Source organism: Helianthus annuus, chromosome 12, assembly GCF_002127325.2.
Source record: "Helianthus annuus cultivar XRQ/B chromosome 12, HanXRQr2.0-SUNRISE, whole genome shotgun sequence".
Lineage (NCBI taxonomy): Eukaryota > Viridiplantae > Streptophyta > Magnoliopsida > Asterales > Asteraceae > Helianthus > Helianthus annuus.
This window is the reverse complement of record NC_035444.2, coordinates 7,024,607-7,039,164: the sequence shown is the minus strand read 5'-3', so window position 1 is coordinate 7,039,164 and position 14,558 is coordinate 7,024,607. Positions and strand designations below refer to the sequence as shown.

Below are 14,558 nucleotides of genomic sequence, written 5' to 3'. Positions count from 1 at the left end.
TCATGAAACGCAACAAGAAACACATACAATAATAGCACCCCAAAACAACATCTCCAAAATGACGAAGGGTATAACTTGTACTTCACAAAAAAATATAAAAACGTATAGTTACAATAAACACCCCTTTAAAAACCAAAAAGTTAAAAAAAGGAACAAAGTCTACCTATAAAAAGGAGTATAAATAAAATCTTGAACCCATCCATCCATCATCACACCACCAAAATAAAAGGGTTTCTCTCTCTCCTCTTTTTGTTTCTCTCACTTCCTCCATCCAAGAGAGAGAAACAAAAGAAAGCTCTCTCTTTTTCCTTCTTCATCTATCGCTACAGAAAACCCTATCTATCCCACATCAAGATTTATCAAATCTTGATTCTTTATCCACTCTTTCCCCGATTCTTCAACTTTGTGGGTTTTGTTCGATCGATCTTGAACAACAAAAGATAGAAACAATTAAGGTATGCAGGCTGATCAGACAGTGTTGAGCTTAAGACCAGGTGGTGGTAACCGAGGAAGAACTTCTGCTCCTCGTTTTGATTCGTTGGCTTTTGGTTCTTCTGATCTTCCAACCCTTCGTCCCCATGGCGCTGCCGCCATCAAGGTTGTTGTTATTTTCTTTTAAACCTAATTGGATCTGGGCCCTTAATCTCCTTTAAAGATTGTTTAGTTGATTTTTATCTCATCTAGTTGCTTATCTTTTTATGGGTATTAGTTCTTTGTGGGATATTTTTTTATTTATTTTAGTTTTTTTAGTTTTTTTTAGTTGTTGGATTAATTTAGTGCCATATGTTTTGATCTTTGATACCTGTACAATGTTCTTGTTGGTTCAAGATTTTGTTTTTGATGTTGATTTATGATGTGAGGTTTGTCTACATGCGATCTGGTTTGTTTATAGTTTGTTTGTAGTTTGTTTGCATTGGGCATGGGGGGGGGGGGTATTTGTTTTTGTTTTGTTTTTTTTTATGACAATGGTTATGCTAATAAGTTTAAATAAAGTGGTTTAAACTTTCAAGATGATAGTGATATACAATTTGGTGTTAGTTTTGGTGGTGCTATAATGTTCTTATTGATTCAAGAATTTGTTTTTGATGTGGGGTTTGTGTATAAGGGATCTGGTTTAGTTATAGTTTGCATTGGCCAATAGGTGGGTTTGGGTGGGGGGTGGGGGGGGGGGTATGGGAATTGTTGACGACAATGGTTATGCGTGTAAGTCTATATAAATTGGTTTCAAGATATTACTACCATGGTTTTAAAAAACGGTTGAGACGTGCGCCTCGAGGTGCGCCTCGAGGCAAAACGGCCAAAAAACGATTGAGGCGCACCTCAGGGGGTGTATACTGTATGTGCGCCTCAGAGGGGCTGAGGCGCTAAAAAGGCGGCACCTCAGGTGCGCCTCAGGGGTTTTTGATATTTTTTACTAAGGTTTTTCAGTTTTTGTGTCAATTTCAAGCAATTTATGTCTTTTTTATGTGTGTTATTGATTATTTTGATGAATTTGATGATGAATTTAGTTAGTATTACTAGTTTTATAAGATATATAATATTTATATTTATTTTTTAACTCCGCCTCGGGGTTACGCCTTTGTTCGCCTCGAGGCTTACGCCTCGTGAGGCGAAGGGAAAACGCCTCGAAACTCGTTTCCGTTTTTTTAAACCTTGAATACTACTATGTGATTCTGATTTCAAATGATTAACCTTTATTAACTTTATGTTACTTATCATATTATTATACTTGCGTGGGATACTTCGCTTGCGAAAGTTACCATATTGTCCTGGAAAAAAAGTATTTTGAGTTTTGTGTTATTTTCGTTGGTGTCTCTAACGAGGGTTGATAACTATTGAGGTGAATATATATGTGCCTGTTTTTTGATCCTTGATACATGTAAGCATACCTTATTGATTCAAGAATTTCCTTTTGATGCTTATCTATGATATGCGGTTCGTGTAGGATCTGATTTTTTGACGACAATGGTTATGCTAATAGCAGTATCATTAGTATTGCTTAATTTATTCATGTTTTTTTCAGAGCAATGATTCCCGCTTCGAGCTTCGCGAGCGTGTTCGTTACACCAGAGACCAACTGTTACAACTCAGAGAGGTATTGGCGTAATGCTTCAAACTTTAAAATTTAAATGAACGCATTCAAACTCTCCTTTCGTGTTCTAATTATTATCCATATAACGATTTAACTTGCTCTATTAATATCGGGTTATGTGAATTATTTTGTCCCAACAAATCAAATATCAGAAGCATATAAAAGCAGTTATTTTTAATACGTTTATTGTATCATCATCTAAAAAGTTTCTCAGGCAAAATTTATTTGTATTTGTTAGAAATTTAAATAAATAGTAATTTTGGCCTTTTATTTGTAATAGGTTGTAGATATTTCTGAGGCTATTCTTAAAGTCAAACAAGAAGTCGAAACCGAATTTTTTGGAGAGGCCCAAAATTGGACCAAATCTGAAGGAAACGTAAGTATTCGACTTTTGTATTAGCTTTACGTTTATATATTTTATTTTTCAAATTTTATGCTTATATATGATAAACCTTTTCATTACAGGCACCAATTCAGCCCCAGGCGCGCTACTCTGAGCCTGATAACCGTGACTGGCGTGGAAGAGCTCCACCGTCAGTGGATGAGCGGTCTTGGGATGGTGGTCGAGAAAACCGCGATTTTGGTCGTGATAATCGGCAAGATCCAAATTCACAATTTGGTCGAACACAAGCCTCACCTAACCAAGGGGTCAGTTCTTCAAATTATACACACATACACATACACCTACACACACACACACACACATATATATATATATATATATATTGTGAAAGCTTAAAATACAAAAGGCTCTTAACATGCGTCGGTATGTGACCACCAAAATAACGTGCGTGATTATGCAAATAACGTGTGTAATTAGGGTTAACCCAACCCATGCGTAATTATGCAAATAACGTGCGTAATTAGGGTTTAACCCATGCATAATTATGAAAATAACATGTGCAATTATGTATTATAACGTGCGTATTTTAGAAATGAACATACGTAATGCACTTCGCACCGTCGCGTACTGTCGCACCTTAAGGGGCTATTGTATGTTAACCTTCCGATATATACACACACACACATATATATGTGTGTGTGTGTAAACACAGCTTATTTTATTGCTAATTCATTAAATCATTGTAATTTTGGAATAGATGGGCGGGCCCGCTCCTGCTCTTGTCAAAGCTGAGGTGCCATGGTCTGTTCGACGGGGAACGTTATCCGACAAAGATCGCGTCTTGAAGACAGTTAAAGGGTAAACTACTGCAAATAAATTATTCTTATTTATCATTTTATTATTATGAATATAACATGAAGTCATTTCTCTCTTGGCTTTCAGTATTCTGAACAAGTTGACTCCAGAAAAGTTTGACCTTCTAAAGGGTCAACTCATTGACTCAGGGATAACAACAGCTGATATTCTTAAGGTATCATTAATCTTTAATCTTCGTACTTCCATTACACCAAATGCAAAATAGAAATTACATAATATTATGTTTACGTTTAATCGTTTATGCGATTCAGGGGGTTATCTCGTTGATTTTCGACAAAGCTGTTCTCGAGCCTACGTTTTGCCCTATGTACGCGCAACTCTGTTCCGATCTCAACACAAAGCTCCCCCCGTTTCCGTCTGACGAACCCGACGGCAAGGAGATTACGTTTAAGCGTGTATTATTAAATAACTGTCAAGAAGCTTTTGAAGGCGCCGACAAACTGCGGGCGGAAATAAGGCAAATGACTGCCCCTGAACAAGAAGCCGAACGTAGAGATAAAGAAAGATTAATGAAGCTACGCACTCTCGGAAACATTCGTTTAATCGGTGAGCTTTTGAAGCAGAAAATGGTCCCCGAAAAGATCGTTCATCACATTGTTCAGGTTTGTTTTTAACACTTTTACTTTTTATCTTTTACGTTTTTAACCCAATAGCTTTCATCTTTTACATATTTGTCACAAACATTATCTATTTTTAACCCCAACACTTTTCCAATTTCAACTTTGGTCCCCTGTACTTTACATCTCTTACAAATTTGTCGTTTTACGATTCGTTCTAAATTTTGCGAGTTAACACGCCGCAACGCACGCATGTGGTTCAACGTTTTTCCGGCTATTTTGCAGGAACTTCTGGGACCCGACAATAAAGTTTGCCCCGAGGAGGAAAACGTTGAGGCAATTTGCCAGTTTTTTAACACGATCGGTAAACAACTTGACGAGAGCCCGAAGTCAAGGCGGATTAACGATTTATATTTTAATCGACTTAAGGAGTTGGCAACAAACCAACAGTTAGCTCCACGTATGCGGTTTATGGTTCGTGACGTTATCGATCTCCGATCAAATAAGTGGATTCCAAGGCGCGAAGAGGTAGTTTTTGTTTTTATTTTTATTTTTCAATAAATTATCTTTGAAGTTCAGTAGTGTGTATATGATGTTTGATCTTTTTTTTATGCATAGGTAAAAGCAAAGACGATTACGGAGATCCATACTGAAGCGGAAAAGAACATGGGGCTCCGTGCAGGGTCCACTGCTAGCATAAGAAACAGCCGTGCGTTGGCTGCCGGAGCACAAGGGAGTTTAGGCCCGAACTTCAACCGTCCCGGTACAGGTGGCATGATGCCGGGTATGCCCGGGACCCGCATGATGCCGGGTACGCCCGGATTAGATAATGATAACTGGGAGGTTCCGAGGTCCCGCTCGATGCCTCGTGGCGCTCAACCACCATTACTAAACAAGACACCGTCGCCAAGTCAGCGGTTTCTTCCTCAGGGTAGCGGCGGTTTTATTGGCGGCAAACCAAGTGCGTTAGTTCAAGGCGGTGGTGGATCTAGCGGTGCTGCTACGACTTCTGTTAGACCTGTTGTTCCTACATCGTCTCAGCCTGTTGCGGCTGCCGCTGCTGCTGCGCCTTTGAAGGCGAAAAATCCCGATGAACTGAAACGAAAAACGGTTTCGTTACTTGAGGAGTATTTTAGTGTTCGTATGCTCGATGAAGCGTTACAATGTCTAGAGGAACTGAAAGCACCGGAATATCACTCCGAGTTCGTGAAAGAAGCGGTTTCGCTCGCGTTGGAAAAAAGCCCGCCGTGTGTCGAACCGCTAGCGAAGCTTTTAGACTATCTTACCTCCAAAAAGGTTCTCACTCGAGCCAACTTGATAACGGGGTGCACCGCGTACGGCTCGTTGTTGGACGATATCGCGATTGATTTACCGAAAGCACCGAGCAGCTTCGGTGAGATCATGGGACATCTAGTGCTGTCGGGTGGATTGGATTTTAAGGTCGTGCACGACGTTCTAAAGACGATGGAGGATGATTATTATCAGAAAGCGGTTTTCGCGGGTGTTAAGCGTGTCGTTGGTTCGAGCCCGTTTGGGAAGGACGTGTTGGAGTCGCAAGCGGCGGATGTCGGTTTGTGCGAAAGCTTGTTTTAAAAGGTGGGTGCAGGATGTTGAAAACAAGAGGTGAGAAAGTGTATAATCTTGTTTTTGTGGGGGTTTGAAAGAAAAAAAGGTTTATTATTATCATGAATTTTGACATTATTATTATTATTATCTGGAGGGGTGAGACTTTTCCTTTTGTTTTTTACATTTTAGTTTTGTAACTTTGGAGTATAATTTGATTATTATTGTTGAGACTTGAGAAGTTCATAAAAGCAACTGTTTGTATTTTATTGAAATCTCATTAGTTTTTTTTTTTTAATTATATGTTTGCCTCTTTGGGGCTTCACCCTTTACTATGAGCTTTGGGTTATATATAGCATGTCTTTTTGTATTGATTGTGCACATATTAGATTATGTTGCTTTTAATACTTTGGTTCTCTAGTCTCGAAGGCTGTGGAATTCCTGAACAGGATCTAACGGGGTTGTGGAATTCCTGAATGGGGTCTAACGGGTTGTGTATAGTTTCTCGATCCTTAAGAGCTATAGCTTTGTCTTTACGAGCGGTTTTACTATTTGAAAGGGGGTTGTTGCGCAGCTTTTAGCCCGTTTACCTGTATTTTTTTTTGTAATTGGTTGTTTTGGCGAAAATACGTTATCTAATTGCTTTTATGGTTGATAGGTGTTTTTAGTGACCATGAATATGTTGCTTTTTAGATTTTTATAAATTATAAATGTTATTTATAAAATGTTTCAAAAAAAAAAAAAAACTTTTTAACATCTTATGTACAAGATGGGATAAAAAAAGTATTGACATTAAATATATAATTTATAAAAAAACGTAAAATTTTGATTATGGTTTCGATTATACATATATGTTATACAATCATAATTGAATCGTAGATTGTAACAGAAACCATAAGTGAATTTTGGATATTTAGCTCCGAACACACCTGATTTCTAAGTTCCAATTTCTTGATGGTTCGACGTAATAGAATCTTTATCATCACCACACATACAAACTCGCTGGTATTTTAAACACCCCGACCATATAACGCATTCAAATCATCAATCAAAGTCTAGGCAGTCCTTTTGTTAGTTTTACATAATAAATAAAGGGGAATTGACCTGTAATAATCCCAACTAGAGATTAGAGGTCATTGCTCATTGACGGTTTCACCTTTAAATATCCCTCCACCAGTCCCACCTTTCACCTATGGACGATTCGATATGGGTTATTTTTATTCTCAAATACTTTAAAAGCGTTGAATAAATTAGTTAGCTAAAATAGGACGGGGAAAATTTTTGAGGCCTAACTTTTAATGAATTGGCTTTCTTCTACATGTTATAATCTAGTTGAGGCCTAACTCTTAAGGGCCTGAGGCAGCGTTTTCTTTTCTTACTCTTTTTTTGGATAAAAAGCCCAAACTTGATGAATTAGTATAAGTTGTTCTAAACCCGAATTTATTTGGGCCTGTTTTTATTACCTAACAAGTCCATAAATGGAGTTCTCCCTATGTTAGACCCAATTAAATTTTATATAGATCAATGATGAAAAACTAAAGAGTTAGTTTTAATATATTTTCTCCATATTAATTAACTATTTAATTTTACTTTGATTTCATTGATTTACATTTTATCTCACTACTATGTATGATGCGTATGATGCATGTTTTATATGTTAATTTATCAACTTCTCACAAAATTATTCTTTCTTTCTTTTGTTTTTTTTTTTACTTTCAATCCTTTTATTTTTTTAAGACATCGGCCTCTAATAATCCCTAATAGACGCTATTGGCCATTGACAGTGCCACCTTTTTTATTCCTACTGGCAGTCCCACCTTTCAATTATTTTTCCTCCACCGGTCTTTAGTAAAAAAAACTTAACGGGGTTAAGTTTTCTTCTGAATTTCAAAGTGATGTTTTAGGGCTTTTGACCAGAATGAGGATACGAGTCTATTAATGTAAAACTTAATTCAGCTTTAGCGTTACAAATTTTACCAGTCAGGCGTGTCTACATTATTAACCCGTCGCAGAGCATGGATAATTATTACCCGCTTCTTTTCCATATAAGCCGTGTTAAAATGTAATTATAATATAACTCTAGTCAGTGGCGGAACTAGAACAAAAATTCAGGGGTATCCCAAAAAAAAAAAAAAATTACCGTGCAATCGTACAATATTAAAAAAAACAACAATACATAAAATAAAGTAAAACAAATACCTAATAGATTTATCCTCTTCTTTTTTTCATAGCTTGAAATCGTTTCATCACATCGTCGTCTTTTACTTCACTTAAAAAATCCTTTTCGACCGCACAAACCATAGCATTGTTCAAGAATTCCGGACCGATTCGATTGCGTAAATCCGTCTTCACAAGCTTCAATTTCGAAAAACATCTTTCAACGGTTGCGGTTGCCACCGGTAAAAGCAAAGCTAGCTTAACTACCCGATAAACTGTAGGACAAGAACTATGCGTTCCCGTTTCAACCATAACACGCGCAAGATCACTTATTCCATTCAAGTCTTCAAAGTTATCATCATCGCTTATTGTGTGACGAAATGACTCAATATCACCCAAAAGACTCCCTATTTCTTGTGTAGTAAAATCATACGGGTACATCTTAGCAAACGCTAATATCTTCGATGGGTCAAACTTAGATAAACCGTTAGAAGGATTTAAACCCGACATATTTTTTATCAAACTAGTTGTTACCTCACTAAATCGATTTCCTAGTTCTTGAATTTGCATGTCCAAAACATCATTAAAAATGTCTACTTCAAAATGATGTCGATTTGTAATGACATTCTTTCGGTTTCTTGGATTACCATAACTTTCCGTCATGTCCAACATTGTAATGTCATATTTTTACAAAAGGAAGTCACTTTTTCCAACATCGGCTCAAACCCATTTTGTCTTAAATCATTTAATGCTCGTTTTGTACCATTTATTAAGTTGGCCGCTTCTAATAAATCTTTACCTTTTTGTTGAAGGTGTTTTGAAAGAGCATTTGTGTAACAAGATACGACCTTCTTATGTCATCTATTTGATTTGGGTGATAACTAGCAATAGGTGACCTATCAAATGGATCCGAAGGAAGATCATTCAAATCAATAATACCTCGTGTTGTTGGAATTGAAGTTTTAGGATTATCATTCAAAACATCATTTGCTTGATCAACATTCGGAATTGCATCAACGTCATCATTTGCTTGATCAACATTCGGACTTGAATCAACGTCAACATTCGGAGGAATTGTTTCATTCGGAGTTGTATCATCATCATTAATTTCTTCATATTTTCTTTTGAAAAAGTTCCCAATTAAAGCTTGTTTTTTGGATTTTGGTTTCGTCATCACTACAAAGAATTCAAACAATAAACAATCAAACTAACAACCAATTACCAATAAGTAACAATATTCATAAAACTAATCAAACCGCCATTAACAATAAGTAACAATATTCATAAAACTAATCAAACTGAAAGTCTAAATATTCATAAAACTAATCAAATATTCAAACTGAAAGTCTAAACAATCAACTAACAAACCTAAATACCTAATCAAACTTTAATATTCATAAAGTGATAAAACTAATAAAACTTCTTTGTTCGTGACCTTTGATTATCTGCAAGTGGAAAAAATCAAAGGGAAACTAATCAAAGTGATAAAACTAATAAAACTTTAATATTGAAAAAATCAAAGGGAAACAAACAAAAAACAAACCTGCAAGTGGAAAATAATCTGCCGCCTGTTTGTTCGTGACCTAATGTGACCGACAACAGCAGTTCAACACTTCAGCCAAGCCAATTCTGTTCGATTGTTGAACTGTTCCCGTGTTCCGCCTGTTTGTTCGTGACCTTTGATTATCCTTGCATAATAATCTGCCGCCCAATGTTGTTGGGTTATTATTTTGTTATTTGGGTTAACTAGTATTGGGCTATCATTTGATTATTTGGGCCAACATAATCAGAATAAATTGGGCTTATTTCAGTTTGTAATTTTTTTTTGAGGGGTGTCCTAGTAATTGTTGAGGGGTGTCCTTAGTATAAAAAACGAAAAAAAAAAATTTTTTACACTAACGGATAAAAGTTGAGCCGTTGCCCGAGCTACGCCTCGGACCACATTAGGTCCGCCCTGGCATAAGATCATAATTGCATATATAATCGACCTAATTATCCATGTGGAAGATAAATACATAAAAATCTTTGATGCTTAAATGGGAAAAAAATGAGCTAACATTTGCAAAGCATTGATGCAATCAAAACGTTTTTACCGTGGGATTATAATAGAATGTTTTTCTTTTTTATTTGTTTGTCCTATTCTACTGACATAATTTAGATGCCCAAGTTATAAAAAAAAAAGTGATTACACCATATACCAACAGTAAGCTGCTCGGTGTGGGGTCGTCTAGGTTCGGCGATGCCCCAACACCATTTCCATTGGGGTGGTGGCATCCAAAGTGGTAAGAAGGAGACGTTGAGGATGGGACATGTGAGGACAAAAATATAGCGGTTTACAACGGCTAGAAATCTAAAAAAAATATTTTTACTAGAAATATATGAATAGATTTTATTCGTTTAAGTTAGAGGAAAATAATCTAGAAGAAATTCAATGCGACAGACCTGTCATATCTATCTATAAAGTTGCTATCAATGGAGTCGTAGTAGTTAAGTGAACAATTGGTTACCTTGGCTTTGCATGTATGGTGGACAAAAACCCTCAAAATTTCATTGCCACCAAACTACACACTCCATTGTAACTCCTCCCCCCCCCCCCCCCCCACCCACACACACACACACCCCAAAATGCCCTGAACATACGCGACCACCGGATAACGTGCATAATTATGCATATAACATGCGTAATTAAAGTTGAAACAACCCATGCGTAATTTTCATGTTTGGTGGCATGCGGGTTTTGATTTTTTATAGCGTGCGTAATTCTGTATTATAACATACGTAATTATGAAAATAACGTGTGTAATTACGTCAAGTTAATTACTATTGTGTCATCGACTTCAATTGAACGCCTAGGGTTGGTTAGATGTGCAGTTGAGATACTTGCGTACGCTTCGTATGATAAGGTGGTCATGTACGTTAACCGGCCTATACACACCCACACACACACACACACATATATATATATATATATATATATATATATATATATATATATATATATATATATATTATAGGATTTGAAGATGATATTGATCCAATAGATGATACAGAAAAAGAAGAAGAGGAAATAATATATACAAATTCAATAAATTTGAGAAAGAAGATATGGATTATAGTTTACTAGATTATCTTGACCTGGAAGAAGAAACAACTACAGTATTTAAAACTAAAGAAACTAATAAAACAATAGAACAAACAATCAATAGAAAATTTACATAATTAAACATACAAGAAGAAGTAGATGATATGATCATTGAATGCATGTTAGACTTAGGATTGACATATGAAGAAAGTTACAAGTTACAAGAATATTACTAATATACCATTAGTAGATAACATTTTAAAAGAAAAAAAAACCATGATTTCTGATTTCTATAAATATGAACAAGCCTTTATGGATCAAAACATGAATAGTCCTAATAAAAGGTCAAAAATAGAGTGGAGTGCGCCGGAGGCTCAACAAAAGAAATAACATGAAAAGAACAATGGACAAGACTGTCAACAAGTTATCAAAATGAATCAACCACCATAGGAAAGGGAAATAGATTACCTATAGGACACATATATATAGTAGTAATAAGAATATGAGAAACAAATAAAAAAATAGTATGGATATGTTCGCATATTTAGAAACCACACTAGGACCCATAGGCTTAGGTATTTGGCAAAGTCAAAAAGCTCAAGATCCTAATGAAGTAAATAGATTAAAAACTTTACGTGACAATTCCTACAATTTTCCTTTAGACTAGAAGGTATGGGGGCCGGCTTGGCCCGGCGCCGGACCCCCACACCGCCCCCTGGTCCGGCTCTCAGCGCAAACGGCCACCCACCGCCGGGTGGGCCGACCCTCCTTTCAAAAAAACTAGCCGTTGCAACGGCTCTTTCCAATAAAAAAAAAAAAAAAATTCATTTTTTTCTATAAAATCACCCACTTTCAATATTATTTCCCCACTTTCAACCCAAAACACTCTCACTTTTATACCAATTTCTCCCTACTTTTATAAAAAAAAAATATCTTTTTACCCACAATGGCTTCTAATCCTTGGTGGCCCTCGTCTTCGGATGACGAAGAGGAGATGTTTTTCGCAAACGCTGTACTACGGAGCCGAAGGCGAAGACGAAGACGAGTAGTGTGTTTGTTTTAAATTTTAGATTTCGTAGCCTTTTTTTATTTTTTAGTTTCGGTATTTTTTTTTAGGAAACGTAATTTTTTTTATTTTTATTTTCGGTTTCTTTTTTTTTAGGAGATGTAATTTTTTTTATGTTATGAAATGAAATTATTTTATGTTGTTTTATATTGTGTTTTTTAAATTTTATAAAGATTTTATTACCTTGGGTTATTAAATTAAAACAAAAGAAATTATAAAATAATGAGGTGGGGCCCCATCCTCCATCCCCCTCCATCCTTCATTTGGCTCATCCCCCACGAGCCGCCTACGTGGCGCCTACGTGGAGGCTCATCCCCGTGGGGATGAGCCGAACCATACCCTCTAGTCTTAGAAAAAACCTAAACTCCAACCCCCAAAAACCTAAACCCTAACCCCACCTCCTAAAAAACTTAAAAGTTAAACACTAAACTTAAACCCCCTACCCCGCTCACCCCAAAAACCTAACCCTAGAAGCTAAAGTAATCCGAAAACCTAAACCCTAAGGCTAAATTGCATCTACAACATAACAAATGTTACACATGTGTAATACTAATTAATATGTTTTTTTTTTCAATTTTTTTATCTTAGAAATGCTAGACTTACAGGCAAAAAAATGTTAAAAATAATTGCTATGTTGTTTAAGCTTTTTGGGTAGTTTTTTAGTTTTCTCACATTTAATTAATTTTCATGATTCTTTCTCTCTCTCTCTGTATACACACACATAGACGAAAGGGCATTTAGCTCAATGGTATCTTTGTGTATTAAATGGTTCCCCTCCTCAGTAGAATAAGGATCCAAGTCCCTTTATAGATTATAGAGTAGAATGGGTAGGATATTAGATGGGTATATGAGTTGCCGTAAAAAAAAAAATGCATAGAGAAAAGTCACAATTACGTAACCTTTATTATTTTCTTCTTCTTGTCCCTTCTATATATCTCTCACAGAATTTTGCTCCTTTCCTCATCCTATAACATGTCACTCCTAGATTCTTTTATGTTTGTATCAAATTACAGGCAATGTCCTTTGCATTTAAAATTGATGAGTTTTGTCATTAACGTTTCAAAATCCTGCACGTTATGTTCTTTAGCCCTAACTCAGTCAAAATTTTTGTTAAATATGGTCATGTGCCTTGCACATGAGGGTATTCTTATCATTTTACCTATCCAGAGACTATTGAGTAAATAACTTATATCAAGGAACTAAATGTGTAAAAAAATTAAAGAATAAGATATAAATAAAGAAACCTAATTATTGATCATAAATTGGTGTGCACAATTAACCCATGATCACAACCATTGATTCCATGCGCGAACGATCCTCCGACGTCTTCTTCCATGCGCGAACGATCCTCTGACGTCGTTGAGCCTCTCACTTCCGGGAGTCGATTCGATGGAATCTCTGGCTCTGATGCAGTTAACAACTTCGACGAGTAAAATATTGGCGATTCCGCCGATACCACTGCAACAAATGTCGTCGAATGAAAAGGTGAAGTTAATGGGGGTGATTCCGGCAGGTGAGAGGGAGAGAAGAGATAGGGGGAGTTTAGAGAGAGGGAGAGAGAGAGGGAGAGAGAGAGAGAGAGAGAGAGGGGCAGTAACGGAGGTGGTGGCAGTAGCCGGAGGAGGTATGACTGTGATGCCGAAGGTTGTTGCAGGGTTTTTAGAGAGAGAGAGATAGAGGAGAGGCGTTTAAGAGAGAGAGGGATATAGAATTTTTTTAGTTAGCTTTTTTTATTTATATCTTATTCTTTAATCTTTTTACACATTTAATCCCTTGATATAAGTTATTTACTCAATAGTCACTGGAGAGGTAAAATGACAAGAATACCCTCATGTGCAAGGCACATGACCATATTTAACAAAAAAATATGACTAGGCTAGGGCTAAAGGACATAACGTGCAAGATTTTGAAACGTTAAAAATAAAACTCATTAATTTTAAAGGCAAATGACACCGTCTACAATTTACTCAATTTCAAAAGACGATTGACCTATGAGACAATTTAACATTCTTCATCTTCATAAGTCATTCACATTTGTCATCCATAAATAAAAGTTTTTAAATACGTAGTGAGCAACCAAATAAAAATATTGAAAATGTGTAGGGCTCTTTAATTTGGGAGTGGATCCCAATCTTTTTAGGTTGTGGATCCCAATCATGCACCTAGAAGTGTGCAAAGCAAGCAATGATATGGGCTCCAAAAATTGGAGGTTGGACTTTTGAAGGTGCCATTAGCGTAATCTTCAACTTTGGTGTCTAAGTAATAATGTCTTAGACTACTTGTACTAGGTTTTTTTTGGTGTTTTCCTTTAAAATCTCCCTCCCACGCCTAGCTACCACCCCATGAGTGTTTTTTGTTAAAAAAAAAGTTGTTGGAGCGTTACAAATAAAACAACGGATGGAAAGATGTTAGGCCCATCAGAAAAAAGACAAAAAATATCATTAGTTTTAATTAAAACAAAAAAAAAAAAAAAACTTGGGTGATGATTGGATAAGACATTATTGGACATTATACCACTGCACCCACTTTAGAAAACACCCATAATACCTTATTGCTGACTAGACCATCAGATGGTACAAAATGCCTAAAGGTGAGGGCATCATCTTCCCCTCCCACTACACATGTTATAAGAATTGAATAGAGTAAATTGCCATTTTAGTCTCTGAGTTTTGTCCAAATTTGTCATTTTAGTCCAAATAGTTTTTTTTTGCCTCTGGGTCCCTGACTTTTCCCTTTTTTTGCCATTTTGATCACATACACAAACTCCATCCAAAAACTCCATCTTTAACCAGGGGTATTTTGGGGATTTTCATTTTAAATGT

At 36.2% G+C, this 14,558-nt stretch overlaps 1 protein-coding gene across 1 annotated transcript; it reads left to right on the top strand.

The window, feature by feature from the left end:
* The first annotated feature begins 201 nt into the window (after window positions 1–201).
* Window positions 202–5,727, top strand: LOC110893967 (eukaryotic translation initiation factor). The gene is made up of 9 exons (XM_022141130.2): window positions 202–598; window positions 2,024–2,095; window positions 2,373–2,468; window positions 2,558–2,740; window positions 3,193–3,293; window positions 3,378–3,465; window positions 3,563–3,913; window positions 4,154–4,396; window positions 4,487–5,727. The coding sequence occupies exons 1-9, from the start codon at window positions 458–460 to the stop codon at window positions 5,459–5,461; spliced, it is 2,250 nt and encodes a 749-aa protein (XP_021996822.1). The 5' UTR covers window positions 202–457; the 3' UTR covers window positions 5,462–5,727.
* Window positions 5,728–14,558: the final 8,831 nt, after the last annotated feature.